The sequence below is a fragment of the Mytilus trossulus genome, chromosome 3 (genome assembly GCF_036588685.1).
Source record: "Mytilus trossulus isolate FHL-02 chromosome 3, PNRI_Mtr1.1.1.hap1, whole genome shotgun sequence".
Classification (NCBI taxonomy): Eukaryota; Metazoa; Mollusca; class Bivalvia; order Mytilida; family Mytilidae; genus Mytilus; species Mytilus trossulus.
The window spans coordinates 27,994,377-28,018,981 of NC_086375.1; the positions used below are offsets into that span (position 1 = coordinate 27,994,377).

Below are 24,605 nucleotides of genomic sequence, written 5' to 3' on the forward strand. Positions count from 1 at the left end.
TCCTTCTTTACAATACAAAAATAGAAAGAATGTGGGATGATTTTTACCACAACAAACCCATAGATATATAACGCATTGCCCAGATCGCATAGTATGCTAAAAAAAATATAAAAAAACCCGAAGTAACAAAAATGCTAACGTAGATGAAATAGTTTTGTAGGCACCTCTTTTATTAAGGTAATCTCAGTTGTCAAATTGAAGAATTCACTAATGTAATAAAGAGAAATTTTGTCTATTTGTAAAAAATAATCATACATGTACATATGAAACTTAATGCTTACATGTAATGTTGGTAACAATCAGTTATTCATCATATAATTTTAAATCATATTTCTGATGCTTATTTTCTTTTCTTTTACACAGCAGTAAAGGGAGTTTTCATAGTTGAGTTTCATCTTTGCATGTCTTTTGTTATCATGGAATTGTTCACGTGGGAGTTATGTCGTTTTGTAGGAATCAGCTGTTTTGAAGTGAAAGGCAAACTATTTCCTGTTTACATGTATTGAAACAGACTCAACATGTTTATGAATTAAAATCGTGAAAATTTCAAGATATAAAAATCATTCATGTCTGATGATAATGGTATTTATTTGCAATATACTCTTTACAATAGATTTTTTTACATATACATATGAATGCGATACTTTTAAGGCATGGTATAGGCAATCAGTTAATTATATGAAAGTGATTTGTAAAGCCTCGGTCACACTGTCGGTGATTTAGAGACAGTTTAACTAACGCGTCAAACGTTAACACTACTTTTAACGCCGTTTTCCATTCACATTGTTAACGTCATCATTATCTTCTGTTAACGTTGTGCTATAGTTATGTATCATGTTGCTATATTGAGTTGAGATTATACGATCAACGAACCAGACGTTGTTTTACTGCCTGTCTAGACTTTTAGTTAACCCATCCGTCACATTGGTGCCGTGACCAGGATATAATGACGAAAAAGAAAGCCATTAGAGTGGGCCATCGAGGAGCCGCAAGGAGATTAATTTCAAAGATTGAAGAGGAATTAGAGAAAGAAACAACACAACGCGACGAAATAGAAAGCCTATGTGAAACCTTGAAGAAAAAGAGGGATATTCTTTCGGAACTTGATAGTGAAATTTTAGAGGAGATTGCAGAGGAAAACATGGAAGCAGAGATAGAAGACTCAGATCGGTATGTTTTAGATATAGAACGAATTTTGACAAAAGTACGCAATTCATCAAGTTCAAAACAGAAAAACAAATCAAATGAAACTAGCTCTAATCAGAACTTAAATCCAAATTCAGCAGATTTTGTATTTATCAACTCCACATCTACATGTAATACTCCACATCCCATGCAGAATAATGATATGCAATACAGATCGTCAATGAGCGCAACAAATTCTAGCATCTACCACAAGCTACCAAAATTGAATTTACCATATTTTAATGGCAATTTGTTAAACTGGCAACCTCTCTGGGATGCGTATTAATCAACAATACACGATAACCAAACATTAACAGACGTGCAGAAATTTACGTATTTGCAAAATCAGATCAGGGAATAGCCGCGCAATGTATCGCCGGTTTACCACTCACAAGTGCAAATTACTATCAAGCCGTTTCAATACTGAGAGAGAGGTTTGGTCAGAACCACAAAATCACGAACGCATATATTCAGAATTTAATTGATTTACCCGCACCGAGGTCAAACGCAGACAGTTTGAGAAACTTTTCCGACAGAATTGAGTGTAGCATACGCGGATTAGAATCGTTAGGAACAAACGAGAGTGTGGAGATAATGTATGGAGATACTGCCCTACGAAAGACAATCCCGCAGATCTACTTACACGTGGTATAACATCTGAAGAACTGCAACAGAATGAAATGTGGTTTAGTGGACCTAAATGGTTAAACAGCAAAGAAGATTGGCCGACATGGAACGGAAACAACGTAGCGTCTAGTGTATGTACAACTATGTCGGAGAACGATGACAAAATTGAGTCTATGGAGAAAAATCAAAATGTATGTATTGGTATAGGAGAAATCATAGATATTGAACGGTACAATTCTTATAGAAAACTAACCCGCATTACCGCATATGTAATGAGATTCGCAACGAACTGCAGAGCAACGGAAACTGAACAAAAGAAAGATTTGTTACGTAGTGATGAAATTGAAAATGCAAAATTCCTATGGATAAGATATACACAAGGTAAAATATTTAGTGACGAAATAAATTGTATAGATAATTCTACAAAACGTAAAACACTTGTGCGACAATTAAAACTCTTTCTAGACGAAAAGCAATTATTACGATGTGGTGGCCGCCGAATAGACAATGCGACAGTAGGAGAAACAGTCAAGTTTCCATATCTGTTACCAGCAAAGGACCGTCTTACACATTTGATAGTGTTAGAAGCACATGAGAACATACTACATTCAGGTATAAATATCACTCTAGCATACATACAACAAACATTTTGGATTCCGAAATTAAGACAGTGCGTGAAATCTATATTGTCGAAATGTGTAACGTGCCGAAAAGTAATCGGAAAATCTTATCCCGCACCAGAAATTCCACCATTACCAAAGAAGAGAGTTCAAGATACTACACCCTTTAGCATAACCGGTGTAGACTTCACAGGAGCGCTAACGATAAGGAACAGACACAACGAAGAATCGAAGGTTTACATTTGCCTGTTTACGTGTGCTGTCACTCGAGCCGTACATTTGGAGTTAGTTTACGATCTCAGCGAAGAATCTTTTTTATTGTGTTTCCGGAGATTTGTAAGTCGACGATCAGTGCCGAAAATTATGATGTCAGATAATGCGCTAACATTTAAAGCTGCTTCAAACGAAGTTTCACGACTTTGCAATTCTACAAAAGTTAAAGAAAATATTCGGAATTATGGCATTGAATGGAAATTCATCCCAAATAGAGCTCCATGGTTCGGGGGCATGTGGGAAAGAATGATTGGCTTAACAAAAACATCACTTAAGAAAGTATTAGGACGTGCACATGTCAACGATGAGACTCTAAGGACTGTATTAACAGAGATTGAAGCCACGCTCAACGATCGACCAGTGACGTATATTTCAACAGATATCAGAGATCCGGAGCCGCTTACACCATCCCATCTTATACATGGACGAAGAATAACAACTTTACCGTATGTATCGTCAAATAGTGATATTGACAATCTTAATATTTGTGAATTAACACATACAAACTTGAACAATCAAGCGATACGACAGAGACAATTGATTGAGAACTTCTGGACAAGATGGAAAGGAGAATACCTTACTTCATTGCGAGAATATCACCAAAGAGCTGGAGTCGACGTTCGGAAGATTAAAGAAGGCGATGTCGTTCAGATACACGACGAATCAAAGCGTGTGCATTGGAGACTTGGAGTTGTGCAGGACACTATTAAAGGCAAGGACGGCTTAGTACGCGTCGCTATGGTGCGTACCAAATCAGGAATTACAAATCGACCCGTGACGAAACTCTACCCATTAGAAGTCAACAGCATGGACTGTTATCTGAGACGCAGTGAACGAAGAAACTAGCGTGTGTGAACAGACTTGTTAATTTTTCTTATTTGTGAAAAGACTGTAAATTCAAAGAGTTTTTTACGTAATTTAATAATTTAATCCTTTTTTCATTATTTGTGAGATCAATCTATTTTTGTTCTTTCCGCATGCCACTACATATCACAGCTAATGGACATTGCATCTGGTGGCCCCGAGTATGTCGGTGATTTAGAGACAGTTTAACTTACGCGTCAAACGTTAACACTACTTTTAACGCCGTTTTCCATTCACATTGTTAACGTCATCATTATCTTCTGTTAACGTTGTGCTATTGTTATGTATCATGTTGCTATTGAGTTGAGATTATACGATCAAACGAACCAGACATTGTTTTACTGCCTGTCTAGACTTTTAGTTAACCCATCCGTCACACACACCTTACCGGATAGCTCGAACGGACGCCTAACGGATAACTTTTTTTCAATCCGTTCATGTCCGTTAGACGTCCGTTCTTATCCGTTAGGCGTCCGTCCATATCCGTTGCATGTCCGTTAAGCGTCCGTTTTATCCGTTGACGTCCGTTCTGTCCGGTGGAAAATTTTGAGCATGTTCAAAACTTTGAACGGACGTCCAACGGATAAAATGTCCGTTGAACGTCCGTTAGGCGTCCATTCGGCGTCCATTTTGTACGGTATTCGTCCGTTTTGTATCCGTTACGTGTCCGTTATGCATCCGTTGGAGATCCGGTAGACCAATTCACCAACGGACGTCTACCGGACGCCTAACGGATAAAACGGATGTGAAACGGACATTAACGGAAGGTTAACGGATAAAACGGATGCCTACCAGATGTAAAACAGACAAATGCCAATTGAAATTTCTCATGGTTTATTGATTTAAATTTTTAGATGGTTTATTGCCTTTAATTTTCAGATTATTTTGTTCATCCGTTTTATCCGTTACGTTTCCGTTAGGTGTCCGTTTTATCCGGTACTCGTCCGTTGGATGTACGTTCGACGTCCGTTCTGTCCGGTACGTATTCGTTTTACGTACGTTCAAGGTCCGTTTGTGTGTCCGTTAGGCATTCGTTACATGTCCGTAAGTACACCAACGGACTCCCAACGGATGAAAATTTTGTCAACGGATAACTTTTTTTTATCCGTTAGGCGTCCGTTCGAACTATCCGGTAAGGTGTAACCGAGGCTTAACAAATCCTGGGTCCATGATATTGATTTCAATTATTTCGATTTTTTTGCTTTCATGCAATCAAAACACATTTGTGACTTGCTAAAACTTATCAATTAACCAAACAAGTGTGGAAATTTGAAGGCATAAAAGATAGTACACGCTTTAGACAATAGGACCATTAGCTATTACAGGTCTAGAGTAACTTATTGAAAAAATCTGAAATTATTGTGTGCATTAATTTTCGATTTTGAACAAGAGACAAAAAAATGGGAGATGATAAAAAATAACAAGAGAACAATTTTATGGCTACCCAGGCATACCTCCTTAAAGAATAACTGTTGGAGTATCCTAACCTAACAAAAATAATTGAATATACGGCAAGCCACATATAAGAATTCTAACCAGACATGACGATATACTTAAAGATGCAGATAACCAAAAGTACTATGAGACTTATTGTTGGGGTTCCCTTAAATACAAAAAGAATTGAATTAATGAATGGCTATTATTTATTTTGAATTTATTGAACCACGAAGCGGATTATGTAAAATGTGAAGAGTCAAAAATTAGTTTTATGGTTCAATAAAATCAAATAAATTATTGCCATTCATTATAAATAAATTTCTATCAAAAATCAGGCTCAAAGAACTTTTTATATAATTTGTATTAACAAAAACAACGCACACACATTTTGGCGTATGAATACTCAACGTCAGAGTGGGCGCGTCGCCATCATCAAAATTGACAACATTGAAAATAAAACTAATAATTTTAACCAATCAGAAGACAGTAAATACACAAAATTTATTTATTATAAAATAAACCGCAAATAAGAAGTTCATATTCTAACCATACATGACGATATACTTAAAGATGCAGATAACCAATGAAGTACTATTAGAATTATTGTTGGTGCACCCTAACCTACAAAAATAATTAAATATACAACAAGCCACATATAATAGGAAACTATTATAACCAGAAATGACGATATACTTAAACATGCAGATAACCAATTAAATACTATGAGACTTATTGTCTGTGTACCCTAAAATACAAAATAAATGAATATACAACACGCCACATTCAAGAAGTACCTATTGAGTGTATAAAATGGCAACTGTGTCATTTCAGTCATGTCATTTGATATAATCTTTTCAATATCCAAGTTGAAACATTTATAAATTTCTTAGAATCGCTAATCGTTGGCATTTGAAAATATTTTTTTTTAGAAATAATCATGGACCTGGTATTCGTGTATAGTACACCACTTCGTAAAAAAATATAATTATCAGCTGTTAAGTTTAAGTTCTCTATTTTGTGTCAACTAATGTAGTTAGTACATAAAGCTTGTTAATTTTTTTGTTGAAATATTCGCGCTTGTATGTTTTACCACGTGACAGTAGAAGTCTTGGTTATTCAAATGACGCATTAAAAAACACTTCAAAACAGTTGTATTCACATGTGATAATTTGTTGGTAAGCATATTTATCATCGCTATTCTATTTCATTTAAATATCGGAAATGTTAGAAAATAATTAACTTTTAATAATACTTTGTTTCTAATTTTACAATATTATTATAACCTCAAGTTTTGTATTCTACTTCCCTGTTCATGGTGTCGGCTATCTGGTAATGTAGGTCCAACAAGAGGTAAAACACACATTTATCCTGTGATATTTTTGACGAATGTCCTTCGAAATACCATCATACAACATCTCGTAGTGTTTGCACCTGATACATTAAAACAATAACAAAACGAAAGGAAATATAAACCGGTATAAGCACACTCGATCTATAAAAATAAATGCCAAACTTTTAACTTTATTGGTTTCCGTTTACAAATTGAGACTTGAATGTAGAGTTGTATCATTGACACTCATACCACATCTTCTTATATCTATGTATTAATTTTGCAATTTGAGATCAAGAAGGAACAAAGAAGGACACATTTTCATTTAAAAAAAAAAAATTAAGAACACTATAATTTGATTAAACAATTTGGTCGATAAAAAAACAAATGCATGCTTAAAAACTAATTTTGATTTAGATATGGCAATATAGCAGAGAACCTTTGTCAGTTACTAGCAATCTGAATGAGCTGAACTACCATCATTCGAGACTAGATGACAAATAAAAAGGCTTTCCTTGTTTCACAAAGCTTTACATAAAAATAGCCATACATATACTAGATAATGTAGAACAACAAGGCAGGACAACACGGTAACACCAAAGTAAATTTAGAAACCTTCAAAGTTTAAAAACACCTACAAATATAGTTTTGTTCATCGTACCATCAAAGAATGGACTACCCTACCAATAAGACTATTTAAAAAATATAGAAGATACAGAGGCATCAAAGAACAGCCTCACATCTTATTCAACCGAGTAGTTACTCAAAAAACATTTGATTTTAATTTCAAATGTAAATATCTTTTTATTAGCACCATACTGAATGAACTATTTAGTAAATGCATGTTGGGTCTTGGACCTTTGTATGTCAACGATGTAGATGTAGATATACATCAACGTAATCGTATGAAATATTTAATAACTTATTCTTTTTAATGGATTCTTTTTTATGACCAGATGTGTTGAGATATATGGCTTCATTTATACCGTGTGGACCATGTGGCCACGACGAGAACACACGCAATGCAGAGAAATGGTGCACGGATTGCAATGAAGGTTTTTGTAATGTTTGTGAGAAGGCACATAAGTCACTGAGAATAACAAGAGACCACAATTTGATCATTATCGAAGACTACCGTAAAATTGAAAATGTGAATGTGTCTATTCAATGCGAGGAGCATGGGTCCAAACTGGAATTGTATTGCAAAGCACACGAAACGGCTATTTGTATTGCATGCCTTCCAACAAGGCATAAAGTTTGCTCTAACTCCATAATCCCTCTTGCAGAAGCAGCGAAAAATGCGAAGACATCAACTGCTCTGGAGGACTTGGATCACACAATTAACGAAACATTAGTAAACATACAAACATGTCTTAATGATCGCGAGGCTGCAACCGAAAGAATTGAAAAACAAGAAAAGATCATCAAGAAGCGTATTTTTGATTCGAGGGAAACTATAAATAAGCATTTAGATGATCTTGAAAGTAAATTATTAAATGAGTTGACGACAGTATATACTTCTTGTAAATCAAAAAATGGGAAAATGCAGAAACAACTTAATGAAATGGAAAAAGAAATTAAACGTCTCCAGGAACAAACATCTCAACTAAAACGTTTTGCTCCCGACATACAGGTATTTTTAAGTACACTTCAGATGAATAAAGAAATATTTGACGAGATAAAGTCCATAACAAAAGCATCAGCTTCCGTTAGGAATAACAACATAGAAATAGATTTACACCAGGGTATTACTTCACTGCAGAAAGATGTTGATTATTTTGCTAGAGTAAAAGTCGACGAAAGTACCATCAACTGTCCTTTTAAGGATTCAAAAATCGATCAGGCCCAAATACAGGTACCAACCAGACAACAAGAACGAACTAGAAGATCTGTTCACAATACAAAGCTAAAGCTGCGAAAGAAGTTTAAAATTGAACAGAAAGGAATTGAAATGTACATTACAGGATGTGCAATTTTGGCAAGTGGTAACATATTGTTTGCTGACAACGCTGGGAAGAATGTATTAATGGAGTATAATGTAGACGGACGTTTTATCCGTGACATACCCGTCTATGGAAGGCCATGGGACCTGACAGTAATAGATACTCACCAAATAGCCGTTTCTTATCACACTATGAACTACATCGAGATTACAGATTTAAAAAAAATAAAAGTTATGAAAACAGTGACATTAAAAAATAACTGTTGGGGGATATCATACAGTAACGGAAAGGTTTATGTAATGGTGAAAAATGTAGGAATCGTGGTGTTGGATAAGGAAGGAACTATACTTGAAATAATAAAGCATGACATGAATACGTTCAACATCGCGACGGTCGATGACAGAACCTACTACACAGCGCTATGTCAAATACTGTTTATTGTTATACTACAGCTGGAAACAAGGTATGGAATTTTAAGGATAAATCACTTACTAGACCGGGCGGTATTGCCACTGATAGTGACAAAAATGTGTTTGTTGTGGGTGTTTATTCTAATAAACTTATGATATTGCAAGATGATGGAACAGCCAGCAAAAAAATACTTACCGAAGCAGACGGGCTTAACATTACAACAAGTCTATATTACAATAAGGAAACGAACAGTTTACTTGTGTGCAACAAAGGCAATCGAACTGCTTTTTTATACAATGTTATTTTTGATTGAATGCGTAAACCCTCCTTTTACCTCGGACAGTGTTGGAACAGTATAAAACTTGTGTATCTATGGAAAAAAATAGTTACGGTTTTAGGTTACCAAATCAAATTATAGCCTTAATAAAAAAAAAACACGTCACTACAGACACGGGAATAGAGACTAGTTATGATATTTAAATCATCGTTCACCTCCATCATAGGAAATTGAATGACATGGAACAAAAACCGTCCTTTTGCCGTTAATATTTGTAAATAGTTTCATTATAACTGAAATAACTTACTTAAGGAAAGGACAATGCTGGGTTTTTTTTATTGATTTATCTTATTTCGACAGTTTAAGATCGCGGCAAGTGTTGTTGTTGAATCCATCAATTAATAGGGCTCTAACTGAGTTTTGTCATGAAATGTGATACATTACAGTACAATAACAAGTTTGATATCAAAGGGGCACATTTGGTACTCATAGCAGTATATTTACATTCTTGTATATCCTAATTCATTTCATCACACTGTCAGTAAGTACATATAACATATTTGCCTTTCTGCATACCTACTCGGTTTTTGAGTTAACCAAGCGTTAATATATCATGATGACAGTTATTGTTAAAAAATACACACATGAATAATTGCAATTTCTTTGTCCTTTTTGATCATGATCACTTTCTGAATAGATCATTGTGTTAAAGAAAAGCTAACTGAATATCATTGATGTTACTCAGTCCTCATAATTATTAAACTTCACGATTTTAAAAGCAACCAAGGTGGTTAAATGATTTTTTTTAATTCAATATTCAGTTTATGTTCGTATTGTACAATTTTGTTTTTATAAAAAGTAGATATTTGTACCCACAGTTATTAATTGAATATTGCTTAAGGTTTATATTTAACTTTTACATTTGAAGCTATTTTGTATCTCCTAAAAGAAAATTATTTCTCATACCGATATTGATTCAAATGGTGTAGCAATCTTGCCTGCAACATGAAATACGTTTCGTTTTGTTTTAACATTGAATGTGATTGTTTTAGTCCAGTCGAATTGTGAAAAAAAATGCTCAGAATGTGGTAAAAGCATCAAACTTTGCAGAGTGTTAGTTGAGGTCCTAACTAACATTTTTAGCTATGGACCCAATTTAGAAAATCAAAATGGCGGCTCTGGCCGGCCATTTTGAAATCATATCCAAAAAACGTAATAAAAATAAATACAAAATATGAAAAATATATTTCTTTACCAATTTTGATAAACTTTCGTATTTCTTATGACAGAGAATATGAACTGAGGACTATTAAAGCATTTAGTGGCCATCTAGGATTGGTGGCCATTTTGGAAACGTAAATTTCCAATACATCATTATTCGCTATCCTAAATTGGTTTTTGAATTAAAGTTTTATTTGCATTTACAACTAGTTTTGCTAATCATGTATGTATGACTGTTAATATTGGATATGTTCACCAAGTGCTCAAATAAGCCATGCGTATGTAAACACGGTTAACAAATAAATGTATGTAAAGTAATACGTAAATTCTTTTAAATGCAGTTAAGCATATAGGGCTTAGTTCCTTTTTTACCACCAAAAATGTGTATATACAATATGAGTTATGACCACTATATGTTGGAAAGGAAAACTGTGTAGCTATTAAAATCACTGGAGCTGAAAAAAATAAATAAAAAACAGACTTGAAAGAATTCTGTTACGCGAAGAGATGACACGTAAGGATTTACAATGCCATGCAAATACAAACAGAGCAGACATAGACATTTAAGCTGGTAATCAGTCATTTGTTGTAAGCATACAACTGTTCCAATTTGATAAAGGCCATGTAATGGGAGAATCACAAGGCGAAAGGTACTAATCCTTTCAAGGCAAATCTTAAGATCAAAATATATTTTGTCAGGAAAAACGAAAAACGTCTACGATAAACAGCCACAGTTGTGATGAATCAATAAAAACCAGGAACAATGACTGCAGGGTGTTTTGTTTTTCTTTCTTTTTTATGAGGTATCTGATTATCATTCATCATGAAGCATCGACAATTATGATCGACAATAGTGTACGTCACTGTCACTTGAACTACTTACCATTGTTCTTTTAGCCAGACTCAGTGCTGGAGATTAATATTTCAGGAACAGATAACATGCTAAATTTTTGTTAAACTGCACGACAAGACAATTCGACAGAATTCGAGACACAGATAGAAAGTCAAGAAACTGTTTCATGGAATGGGCCTCGCTAAAATGATAGAAAACAGTGACGGCTACAGTCTAAAATTGTTTTAATATTTGAAATTGATGATATCTGTAGATTGTACAGTAAATGTTCCTAGTAAATACGAGTTGTTATGAAAGGAATAGTTAATACAACACTTCTAAAAATTAAAAAACTAGCTGCCATAGATGATATGCAAACACACATGAATAGTTGCTTCTTTCGGGGAAGTTCTGAAACAGGCCATGTCTTTTAGTCGTGATGATGAAGGCCTCTTCATAGTCAAAGTAACTAGAATAGTTTGAAGAGTTACGCTTGCTACTATAAAAAGGTTTACAGGGACATTCAATGTAGACTTACAAAACGAATTAGTTCCACAATCTTTGAAACGTCTTACTCTCTATCTGAGGACTGATAAGTTGCAGTTGTATCCTTTCGAGTACGAGTTACACAATTGAACTATTATAGTTGAGAAATGGAATGTTTGTCTGCCACTCAACGATATACAATGTAACTGGACTGTGTCACGCGGTTATGCCATCATGTATCATTCTTACTGAGGAAACTTATGCCTGTTGAACTGATTCATGAGTGTCCCTGTAAAGCTATTTTTAGTATCAAGCATATATATTTTGCCTGCCATGGCAATGGTGATGTCTTTATTTTTACCCTTTTATAAAGAGGTCTGTTTTAGAGCGTCACGAATACCTTTGTTGAAAATCAAGAGAACTACTTTATCTTGCTTGTATGCTTGCTATGGCAGGTACATTCCAATTTTGTTAACAGCGTTGTATCAGTTCTTCCTTCCATGATAATTCCAAGTTGTTCCAGGCGTTAACTGTAAAATTTAGCGTGATCTGCAAGCTAGGAGATTAGTACAATACCTCTTCCAGACTGTGTGCCATCAATATATTTTATTGTTTTGGAAAGCACAGCTTCAAGGATAAAAGATTCCTGGCTTTCTTTCTGTGTATTGTACTCTTATGATTTGCTATGTTGACAAGTTTTATCAATCATCAAGCAGGATATTAGTGAGTTGACATCTTCAGCTCTTACTTTGGCTAGGGGAATATGTCTTGTAGTACAGGTGCATAGTCATGCCCTATTTTTGTTGATTTGAAAATATCGATGTACCATGGAGATCTTCAGATACATCACCACAGAAAAAATACACTGCAGTCATTGATTTTGTTGATCCAGTATCACCTTACAGTGTCTGGTTACTTTTTGTTTTCTTTCAATTGGCAACTTATCTAGTATGTTTTCCCTTTTACTGATGAAATATTTTGATCTGAACATTTGTTTGACATGGTTTGTGTCATTATGCCTTGTGATTCTGTAGTGCTTCTGCAGTTCCACAGCCCTCATTGAACTGTTTCGAATTGAGCGAAAGGAAAAGCATTTCAAAACCCAACATCTTCATATGTTTGCATCAAAAGAGTGATTGCCAGCTCAAATGTCTATGTCTGTTCCATTTGTATCTGCTTGGCATTGCAAACCCTCACATGTCCTCTCTTGCCGTTTCACAAATGCCTTCCAGGCTAATCGCTCAAAATGTTCTTCTAATATCTAGCCCCTGGGTTTTCGAAATCTACAATTTTGATCTTTCCCAACAAAAACTTTCGGTCATAAATTATATATATATATACGAAATTTCTGTTTTAAACAGTTACTTAGGCAAACATGTGAGTAACAAAAATTCTAATACTGATATCATCATTTTGTAAACATGTGCACGACTTATCTGACTTCTTTGTGAATATCAAATATAGTTTAAATTAGTAAAAAATGTATGAATGCAAACAGTGAACTAATAAGATTAGCGAATAATGATATATTGGAAAATCATGTTTTCAAAATGGCCATCATTCAAGATGGCTACCCCCCAAAAAATCAATATATATGAAGTTCTCAGATGAAAGGCTTTGTCATCTGTGATGAATATACCATATGACTATATAATAACTTCCTGCAGTAAGCGCTCAACTTATACATGTTATAAGTCAAAGTGAACACGGTTACTAAGGGAATGCAAATATGTAAAGGCAGTATTAAGTAGTACTACGATATGTAAATGTTGATGACAATGTGATCGCATTTGATAGAAAGAGAGTGGTTTGCATTGGTTAAACATGTACATTTTATTTATTATTGTTAGATATTTTTAACGTCAATTGAGTATTTGATGTTCTTTTAGCATTACTTTGATGATATGTAATGCATTATGTCTGCAATCAAGGTTTTGAAAGTTGTTTTAAATGAACATATCAACAAAACGAATTTTCCTGTATTCAGACAATTATTATAAACGACAGGTATACACATATTTTCTAGCTTTATTTGTACTTGTAAAAAAAAAAATCACCTAATATTCTATGTTGAACAAGCGGTGGAACGAATATTGCTTTTAGAGTAATAGTTCATTTTATGATCCTCTTCGTGGTCCGCGTTTTAATGCTGTTATACCTGATACACACCAGAAGAATAACTCCGGGAGGGGGTATGCTCACTTTTTTCCTGTTTATATAGCTCAAACAAATACATTTGTATATCTTTGACAATGCATTTTTTTTAAAATTTTTATCCAAAAATGACTACATATTTTGGCTTAAAAAAAAATCAAGATTTTTCAAGATCGCCGCCATTCAATATGGGTAATATTTCCAAAACTTATGTTCAACTAGACAGTTGAAATAAGCACCCTTGTTATATTAAATTTGTTTTAAACCTCTCAAATAGAAAATTAACAAATATAGAAATTATGACGTTGGGAAAAGGCTTAAACTTCATACCTACGGAAAAAATCTCAAGGACAAATATCATGAAAGATTTCAAAAAATTTGAAAGGAAACTAAGATTAAAGCATTTCTTTCATGAATACAAAACTATTCCGAAAACAAATCATCCATTTAAAGAAAAGTCTAAATTTAGTGTTCCTATTATAGGCGACAATCCCATAGAACTGTACATATTCCACACAAAAATGGAACTTTCAAATTATAAACCAAATACAACCAAACACATGACGAAAGAAGAAACGCAATGTCTACGTACTTTACGACACATTGAAACAATTACAATCCACAAAGCGGATAAAAACAACATAACAGTAGTTCAAAATAAAAAAGACTACGCCAATGAGGGTGAACGTCAATTAAACGTCGGAATACACTATATTGAAATACCAGAAATCAACATAAAAAATACCATGAAAAAAATTAATGAAATTGTGTACAACATGAACAAAGACAATTACTTAGACGAAATAACAGTAAAATACATCAAATACGAAAACCAATATATAACAACACCCTTTGCCTGCTTTCTGCCTAAAATCCATAAACTGGATAACGAAATACTGAAAGATATTTATAAACAACAAACTGAAATTAAAATACAAGTACCAGCAAGGCCAATCATTTCACAATGCAACGGTCCTTTAGAAAGAATCGGGCGGTATTTGGATTTCTTCCTATTACCAATAGTTAAAACACAAACTATATACATATCTGATACAGGTAGCTTTATACGTCTACTCGAAAAATCAAAGATAGAAACTGATACTTTACTGGTGACTTATGATATCACATCCCTTTACACAAATCTAAGATTTAGCGAAATTATTGCCGCTCTAAACAGTGTAACGGGGATATATGAAAACCTAGAATATAACATAATAAAACCCAGTTTTGACTATTTACTACAAATAACAAACTTAATTCTCCTTAATAACGAATTTACCTTCAACAAAAAATGTTATAGGCAAATTATAGGAGCTAGCCAAGGCCATGTAGCAAGTCCTCAAATCTCAGATATAGCTATATACCAACATATAAATAAAATTCTAAACATCTTTCCACACAAAAACAAAATATTATTTCATAAACGTATGAAAGATGATGGATATATTTTATTTCAAGGTACTACGGAAGAAGTTAAACTTCTTTTCGAAATAGCAAACACAAACCACAACCTACTGCAATTTACTTATGAAATTTCTAGACAAAGTTTGAAATTTCTAGACTTAGAAACGTATAAAGGACAGAGATTTCAAAAAGAAAATATCTCAGATATTAGATGTTTCACAAAACCAACTGAAAAATTCCAATATCTACACCAAAATTCTAACCACGCTAAAAGTTGTTTTAAATCCTCTATTAAAGGTGAAGGAATACGAATTCTTAGAAATACCTCTGATCCTGACAATTTTAATGAAAGAATAAACTTATTTACAGAAAAATTAATACAAAGAGGTTACAAAATCGCTTTTGTAAATAAAATATTAAGAAATATTTCCCATACAGAAAGATTAAACAAATTAACAAACAAAGAAACAAGAATAAACAAAAACACAGATAACTATAATATATCTTTCATAACACAATACCACGCTAATGCGGAAAATTTACAAACCATTATAAGAAAACATTGGCATTTAATTCAAGACAACCCACAGTTCAAAAATATCTTTGATAAAAAAACCTACAATAGCATTCAAAAGAAACATGAACATTGGGGAAATCGTTAAGAAACACTTGAAATAAATCAATGTCTCCCAATAGAAATTAATCAGACAGTTACACTAAAACCAAAGGAAGGTGCGTTGACAAGGAAAAATGCATATTGAAACGTATCTTAAACAATAACCAAAACCAGTTATCCATACGTTGATAAAACGAACAATAATAAATAAAAGGTACAATGATAAATAAAATAATAAAAATAAAAATAAAAATAAAAATAAAACGGACGACCTCTGAAGAGAGTTACCTGGAATATAATTCCGAAAGAACTCGAAACATTGTACACGTAGCAAGTAATCAATGTAAGGTCGGAAATGTGATCCATACTATAAACGGGCGGATATTGGGTCAATATACCTATAATCAATGTTTAATATATATAATTCTATGTTATTTTCAATTTTGTAATGCATAACCACTTAACTGCTTAATCATATTTGGAGTATGAACAATAATTTCCTGTAATTAAAATAACCCGCATGCAAATTGTGTCAAAAGGACCAAATAGCGCTTGCAGTACTAATTTTAGTGTCGGTCATTCGCCTGTCGTCGGCGAACTCAGTTAGTGTCCGATTTGATGTACACATAATCATGTGATATTGAAGAAATATCAGGTCCAAATGTTTTAATTGAATTCTATGAAAATTATGCCATTTACCTTATTTTGCCTCTATGAAAAACTAAGTGGTAGCAAACAAAATGTCATGTGATATAACCGTTGACACAATATTTTATGTCGCTAGAATATCATTTTTTAAAAGTATCATGTAGCGAGTATTCCTATCTAAAACTTCTCTATTTGAATTTTTAAATTTAAATTCCCTATTTTGGGTCAAGTAATGATGTTGGTACATAAAGCTTGTTTAAGTTTTTTAAATATACGCGCTTGAAACACTGCATGTTATACCACGTGACAGTGGAAGTCTTGGTTATTTAAATGACGCAATAAGATAACACTACGAAACAGTTGTATACACATTTGATCATTTGTTTGTAAGCATATTTCTCATAGCTATTCTATTTCATTTATATAAAGGAAATTTTAAGTTACGCTGTTTAATAATATTTTTTTAAATTTTACAACAGTATTATTATTCCTATGTTTTGTAGTTTACTTCCTTGTTTATGGGGTCTGCTATCTGGTAATAGAAGGTCCAATAAGAGGGAAAACACCCATTTGTCCTGTGTTTTTTTTTAACGAAATTTCCTTTAAATGCCATCATACAACATCTCATAGCTTTTGCACCTGATACATTAAAACAGTAACAAACCGAAAGGAAACAGCAATCATAAACTGGTATAAACACACTCGATCCAAAATAAATGTCGTACTTTGAACTTTAATGGTTTCCTTTAACAAATTGTGACTTGGATAGTGAATCGTATCATTGACACTCGTACCACATCCTATATTGAATCTGCAATAAACAAACAAGGAGGACCAAGGAAGGACAACTTGTTATTTATTCCACATAAGAACATTATAACCTATAATGGTTTACTTTTTAAATTGTTATTTGGATGGAGAGTTGTCTCATTGGCACTCACACCACATCTTCCTATATCTATTATAGTTTGATTAAACAATTGTTCGATGCATAGATGGTCATGCATGCTTAAAACTAATTTCGAGTGTAATTTGGCGATACAGTAAAGTAATCGTATGAAATATTTAGTAACTTATTGTTTTCAATGCATTCTTTTTTTTACAACCAGGTGTGTTGAGATATATGTCTTCATTTATACCCTGTGGACCCTGTAGACACGATGGGAACACACACAATGCAGGAAAATGGTGTATGGATTGCAATGAAGGGTTTTGTAATGCTTGTGAGAAGGCACATACGTCACTGAGAATAACAAAAGACCACAATTTGATCCTAATCGATGACTACCGAAAATTTGAAAATATGAATGTGTCTACTCAGTGCGAGGAGCACGGATCCAAACTGGAATTGTATTGCAAAGCGCACGAACAGGCTATTTGTATTGCATGCCTTTCAACAAAACATACAAATTGCTCCGACTCCATAATTCCTGTTGCAGAAGCAGCTAAAAATGCGAAGACATCAACTGCTCTGTCGGACTTGGAACATACAATTAACGATACATTAGTTAACATACGAACATGTCTTAATGAACGCGAGGCTGCATCCGAAAGCATCGAAATACAGGAAAAGATAATCAAGAAGCGTATTTTTGATACAAGGGAAACTATAAATAGGCATTTAGATGATCTGGAAAGAAAATTATTGAACGAGTTGACAACAGCACATATTTCCTGTAAATCAAAATATGGGACAATACAGAAACAACTGAATAAAATGGAAAAAGAAATTAAACGTCTCCAGGAACAAACATCCCAACTAAAACGTTTTGCTTCCGACATACATATATTTCTAGGTACACATCAGATGAATAAAGAGATACATGACGAGGTAAAGTCCATAACGAAAGCCTTAGCTTCAGTTAGAAATTACAACATAGAAATAGAGATACATCAGGGTATTACTTCACTGCAGAAAGATGTTGATTACTTTGCTAAAGTAAAAGTCGACGAAAGTACCATCAACTGTCCATTTAAGGATTCAAAAATCGTTCAAGCCCAAATACAAGTACCAACTAGTAGATCTGTTGATAATACAAAGCTTAAGCTGCAAACGAAGTTCAAAATTGAACAGAAAGGAAGGGAAATGTACATAACAGGATGTGCAATATTGGCAAATGGCAACTTATTGTTTGCCGACAACGCTGGGAAGAATGTAATAATGGAGTATAATGGAGACGGAATTTTAATCCGTGATATACCCGTATCAGCAAAGCCATGGGATATGACAGTAATAGATACCGACAAAATAGCTGTTTCTTATAACACTCTAAAGTACATAGAGATTAAAGATTTAAAGAAAATGGCCGTTCTACAAAAAGTGAAATTTAAAAAAAACTGTCGGGGGATATCATACAGTGATGGAAAAATTTATGTTGTAGTGTATGATGCAGGAGTCGCGGTGTTGGATATGGAAGGAACTGTACTTAATAAAATTAAGTGTGCCATGTCTGTCTATAATATCACGACGATCAAAGAAAGAATCTACTACACAGTGCCCGATTCAAATACTGTTAAATGTTGTTCTACAGCTGGAAACAGTATATGGAATTTTATTGATGAATCACTTACTGCACCGGGCAGCATTGTCACCGACAGTACCTCAAATGTGTTTGTTGTGGGTATAGAATCTAGTAACATTATGATATTGCAAGATGATGGAAAAGTCAGCAAAACATTACCTACCGAAGCAGACGGACTAGACAAACCCACACGTCTATATTACGAACATATTACTGGTGTGCAACAAATGCGATGGAACTGCTTTTTTATACAATGTAATGTTTGATTAAATGCATTTTGCTGATGTTGAATGTAGTATAGTATACACACCCGTAAGCTAGTACAATGGTATTGATACACCTGATTTAAAAAAAAAATGTTCCAATAATCTCCAAATGACCTATATCTTCAGATACTTTACGAAATTTAGCAATGAGCACAACCCATACAGCACATGCCGCCAACTATAAAAAGGCAAAAAATGACAAACACAAAACAATTCAAATAAAATCGTTGAAGGCGGCAGGCTCAAGATTTGTATACAGAAGGTTGCTAGGTTCCAAATTGTACATCTATGGAAAAATTTAGTTACAGTTTAAAAGTTAAGGGAATTTGGGGTTACATAATCATACACTAAAATCTAAAACGGCTGCTATTTTAACATAAATATCAAAAAAACTTTTTGAGAAGTTGGTCTGTTTTGTAACATTTTACTGGTCAACAGACTCCATTCCTTAATGTACAGTACATGAAATTTTTCTGGGAACCTATTATATTTAAAGTTATCTTGTATTAGAATTATAGCCGACATTATTTTTTGATCGTATTAAACAGGGCATAACATCCATTATTTGGATGCCGAACCTGCATAAAAAGTAACATTTTCCACAGCCTTGAATACATCATATAGTTTGTAATAAATTTGTTACATCTAAAACTCTTCTTTTTTCTGCTAAAAGAATGACATTTTTTCATACTGATATTGATTCAAGTAATGTAATGATTTTGCCTGGAGCATGATATATTATTTGCTTTGTTTTAATTTTGACTGTGATATTGTTTATGGAAAGTTGTATACATATTTTAAAAGTTTTACGCAGTAGCTGTTTTTAGACATGTTATTGTATGCTCATCAAGAATCAGTAAGTGCTTTTCCTAGAACAAGGGATGTGTTGAATTATTTCTAAAAAGAGCAAATATGTTTTTAAACTATCTCTTCACTGAATTTTTATTTTTTCTCTCTTTTTTCAGGGTAGGGATGCATTAGTGAAAATTTTTCATATTAAGAACTTTTCTCACTAAATGTTTTTTTCAGTTGAAAATGAGTTCGATCTATTATTAGGTGTAACTATGTGATAAAAGCAGGTAACAAAACATTGTCCAAATATGAGGGGACCCAATGCTTTCAGTCAGAATAAAAATGTTTTTGTACTGTAAATTCAGAAACTAATCAATGCATTTATGAGTGCCATTTCAACATTAATGGCCAAAATTTGGGAATTATTATTGCAATTACAGGGAAAAGACATACAACCTTTTGCGTCCAATTTCAGAATTCGAGATCTTATCTTTGCAATACTCTCACAGTTGCAATATCAGCATTAATAAAATCCATGCAATTATCCCTGAATTTGAAGAATTGTGGTAAATAGTTATCCCTCTTCTGGATATTTCAGCTTTTTTTGTACAACTCTCCCAGACAAGAAGTAAAAAATCTGCGGTCTTGCTCTGTCAATTTTTATCGGTTTTCCATGAATCCACAATCAATTATCTTTCGCTTTATTTATGAAAAGTTGATCCTTGTTTTGAAAATTAAGTAGCTCTCTAAATTTGGTTTCTATTAATTGTCTTAATGTCTTGGTATGATCACATTTTGAATTGACATTCTTTAAATATAGTCAAACATTGAAATATACCATATATCAAATATATATCAAAATCTTCATTTGCATATCATAATGATTATTATGTCTCTCATTTTTACCTGAATTGCTGTGCATTTCCGTATGCTGAATATGTATTTTTTTTGTTATTTTTGTTATGTTAAGGTATCTAAAAAAAATACCACCAAGAGCTGCAAACCCAAAACCATTTGTAAAAAGATATATCTTTTAGATTTATTTGTCATATTTAACTACATATTTGTTAATTAAATATAATGATTTTTTTATGTCAGATCACTAAAGTATTATTATAACAATATGATTCTTCCATGATCAGAATATTGTATATTTTAAACCACCTTGTTACAGCATGTGTGATCATGAATCATTTAAGGTAGCACAATACAAAGATTTATTAACTTCCAATCACTACTATTTGAAATGCTGTAACTATCTTATGAGTGCATACAAAATAATAAAATAGGTATTTATAGATATATAAAATATTAAACTTTTAAATAAATGCACTATTTTTATTATGCAATTATTATGTTATAAGTGGCAAAATCTCGGTCAGTTCACTTGAGAATGAATTTAGCTCTTTCATCTCGTTAACTTCTAGTATACAGAAAATTTTAACGAAATCTTCATCAACACATCATGGGCTTTAAAAGGATGTCTGAAATTGTCCCTATGGTATTTCATTCTCTCACAAATCTCTATTAGTGTGACCATCATATATAACAATATAAATAAGTTGGTGTAAACTTTGTTCTATACATTCTATCTGAAATATGAGACACCCTTTTGTACATAATGGCCAAAGAAACAACAAAGGATAAGATCAATCCTCTAGAAATACTTATGAGGAAGCTAATACCAATTTTAAGTGGAGATTTGAGGAAAAATGTTTTAGACACAGTTAACATTATAATTGGTTACATAATTGTTGCATCATACAAACACATTCAAAACACATCATAGAAAAGCAAAGGCTGAGCAATATGAACTCCTAAAAACAAAACTATGGAGAATCTCATATTGAGTTAAGATTCCTGACTCAATAATTTTGCTGATAGATTGATTGTTACTTGCCTAAAATGGGAAATATTGCATGCCATTTGAAGGCGAGACGGATCTAACAGGTAAAATAATAAGAATAATTTGCAAAGAAGGTCTGCTGGAATGATGGTCAGGAAATTTGACTGCCACTTGACAAACTAGCAAATAAGGAAAAATGTCGATATCTGGTCTTGCAAATAGTCCACATATATGACTAATAGTGTTTTCAACTGTGTTAAGGGCTAAATGGTCATATATCCAATATAACCTTAACTTTTTCAACTGATTTTTATAGTTCGTTCTTATGTTGTACTGTTATACCACTGTCCCAGGTTAGAGTTTGGGCCTAGATCACGCTAACATGTTTAACCCCCCACATTATTTATGTATGTGCCTGTGTCAATTCAGGACCCTGTTATTCAGTCATTGTCGTTTGTTTATGTGTTGCATATTTGTTTTTCGTTCATATTTTTATATAAATAAGGCCGTTAGTTTTCTCATTTGAATTGTTTTACATTGTTATATCGAGGCCTTTTATAGCTGACTATGCTGTATGGGCTTTTCTCATTGTTGAAGGCCGTACGGTGACCTATAGTTGTGAATGTCTTTGTCAATATGGTGTCTTGTTGACAGTTATTTCATTGGAAATCAAACCACAACTTCTTTTTTATATTAATATAAAATGCAATGGTGAATTTCAACTAAACTTCAGCAGATGATGCATTGACCCTTACCGGTTTTATTCTGTAATTTAAAATATAAGAAAACTGACCAAGAAGACAATTTATGTGTTTCAAAGACCCTCCTGGAGACTTGTAGCGCGGAGGTATCCTCATCTACCAGAAGCATTGAGCATACAACAAGCTACAGAAGTACCTAATCTAATCAGATACGGAGTATATTGAAAGATACATATAAACAGTAGAGTATTGTAAAAGGCAACTGCTTTATTTCAGCCATTGGAGTATAAAAAGATGTAAATAAGACACTTTTAATTTAATGCGTTTTTCTGGATGTGCCTCCATCAGGATCAAAGCCGAATATTTGAAAGCAAGAGATACTTAAGAACCATGAGCCTCATGCCAAAATTCCGAAATTAATAAATGTCAAATAACATTATAGTAATTTTAAGTGTTTCAATCATAATTTTAAAGATAACATCCAGACATTAGCGTCCTCAAAACAACAGGATATAATTTTATGGTTGATAATGTTTTAGTTCAAGTTATCTTAGCCATATTTTAAGCTCAGATGTTTCGATGAACTATCCTTAGACACGTCGTTACAAATTATACACATATGAGCTATGGTGAATTCTCCAACAGATCACATATGATTAAAATAAAAAAAGTGGCATGCAGATGATATGGAATCAGACGAAAGTATTTCTGGACATCCAAAAATCAATCCCCATGAAGGAACGGCTTCTCTATGTACCGACGAAGGAGAAGCCGCGGTCACTTATGTAAGATTTAGGGACCTACAAAAAAACTGACAAAATAAAAAGCAAACACATACTCAATAACATTTTGTTAGCAATTGCATTCAAAATATAGTTATTCCAAATGCAGAGCACAAGTAAAGAAATAAAAAACCAAATATATAATACGTTTATATTTTTAAAAAATCCTCTGCTTCCGGAATTAATATTTCATACATTGCAAAAGGTCAATGTTCTGATCTTATTGGAAAAAAAGTAGTTCAATACTGGTGCCGCCTAAATCTTTAGAAGACTTATAACATAAGTTGGAGTTCGAGATACGGGTACCTCGGCAGTGTTACGTTATACATTTTAAATTCTTTTCTGAGTATCATAAGCGTTACCAATCTAATGCACCAGACGCAAATGTCGACAATATATGTGTCATTCGTGATTTTATAGTTAAATATCCACAATTTATTACAAATGGTGAAGAGCGGATCAAACCAAACACAATACGTCTAAGTCTGTCGAAGATTTTTATATTTACGCGCGTGAGACACTTTATATTATACCACGTGACAGTTTTGGTCTTTGATAGTCAAATGACGCAATAGATTGATAGTACAAAACGGGGTGTATTGACATTTGATCATTTGTTGGTAAGTTTATTTTTCTTAGCTTCATTTATGTAGGAAATGTTATAAACTTAACTATTTTTAATAATAGTTTGTTTGTAATTTTACAATATTATCGAAATCAGTAATCAAAGTTTGATATTCTACTTACCTATATTAGGTGTCGGCTATCTAGTAATACAAGGTCCAACTTGAGACTTAAAACTTTCTATTGTCAAGTGGTATGTTTGACGAATGTTGATCTAAATGCAATAATACAACATTTCGTTTTTTTCCACCTGAAACACAAAAATAGTAGCAACACGAAAGGATTAAGTTAGTTTAAATAGAAGCTATAATATATAGTTTAATGTAACGTTCCCAGGGTTAAACATACTAAGTATTCAAAATTAAAATGAATACATATAGAAGTTTAGTGATCAAGGAAACCAAAAGCAGTATTTTTTTATTTGTTGCTGTTTATTTTCCATAAGAACATTATTGTTGGATTAAACAATTTTGTCGTTTAAAAACGGTATGTATAGATAGTCATGCATGCTGAAATCGAATCTTTGATTTTTGAATTCCGATACATACGTTTTAACTCGATTTCTTTTTTGTCTTTTTTAATAACCAGATGTCCTGAGATATATGGCTTCATTCATTCCATGTGGACCCTGTGGTTACGAAGGAAACACGCAGGATGCAGAGAAATGGTGCACGGATTGCAACGAAGGGTTTTGTAATGTATGTGAAAAAGCACATAAGTCATTGTAAATAACGAGAGATCACA

The 24,605-nt window shown here is 33.2% G+C and overlaps 3 protein-coding genes across 3 annotated transcripts; all 3 read left to right on the plus strand.

The window, feature by feature from the left end:
* The first annotated feature begins 1,865 nt into the window (after positions 1 to 1,865).
* LOC134710614 (uncharacterized) lies at positions 1,866 to 3,551 on the plus strand. The gene has a single exon (XM_063570997.1). It carries the CDS (start codon positions 1,866 to 1,868, stop codon positions 3,549 to 3,551), a length of 1,686 nt encoding a protein of 561 aa, XP_063427067.1.
* Positions 3,552 to 7,306: 3,755 nt separating this feature from the next.
* On the plus strand, positions 7,307 to 10,326 carry LOC134710615 (E3 ubiquitin-protein ligase TRIM38-like). The gene is made up of 3 exons (XM_063570999.1): positions 7,307 to 8,431; positions 8,732 to 8,742; positions 10,257 to 10,326. The coding sequence occupies exons 1-3, from the start codon at positions 7,307 to 7,309 to the stop codon at positions 10,324 to 10,326; spliced, it is 1,206 nt and encodes a 401-aa protein (XP_063427069.1).
* A 6,311-nt stretch (positions 10,327 to 16,637) lies between these two features.
* On the plus strand, positions 16,638 to 19,116 carry LOC134710619 (uncharacterized). Its single transcript, XM_063571002.1, has 2 exons — positions 16,638 to 16,714; positions 17,438 to 19,116. The coding sequence occupies exon 2, from the start codon at positions 17,452 to 17,454 to the stop codon at positions 19,114 to 19,116; it is 1,665 nt and encodes a 554-aa protein (XP_063427072.1). The 5' UTR covers positions 16,638 to 16,714; positions 17,438 to 17,451.
* Positions 19,117 to 24,605: the final 5,489 nt, after the last annotated feature.

Bases quoted from the DNA above. Each gene is read 5' to 3' on its own strand.
- LOC134710614 (XM_063570997.1), top strand. From the start codon at position 1,866: ATGTGGTTTAGTGGACCTAAATGGTTAAACAGCAAAGAAGATTGGCCG.
- LOC134710615 (XM_063570999.1), top strand. From the start codon at position 7,307: ATGGCTTCATTTATACCGTGTGGACCATGTGGCCACGACGAGAACACA.
- LOC134710619 (XM_063571002.1), top strand. From the start codon at position 17,452: ATGTCTTCATTTATACCCTGTGGACCCTGTAGACACGATGGGAACACA.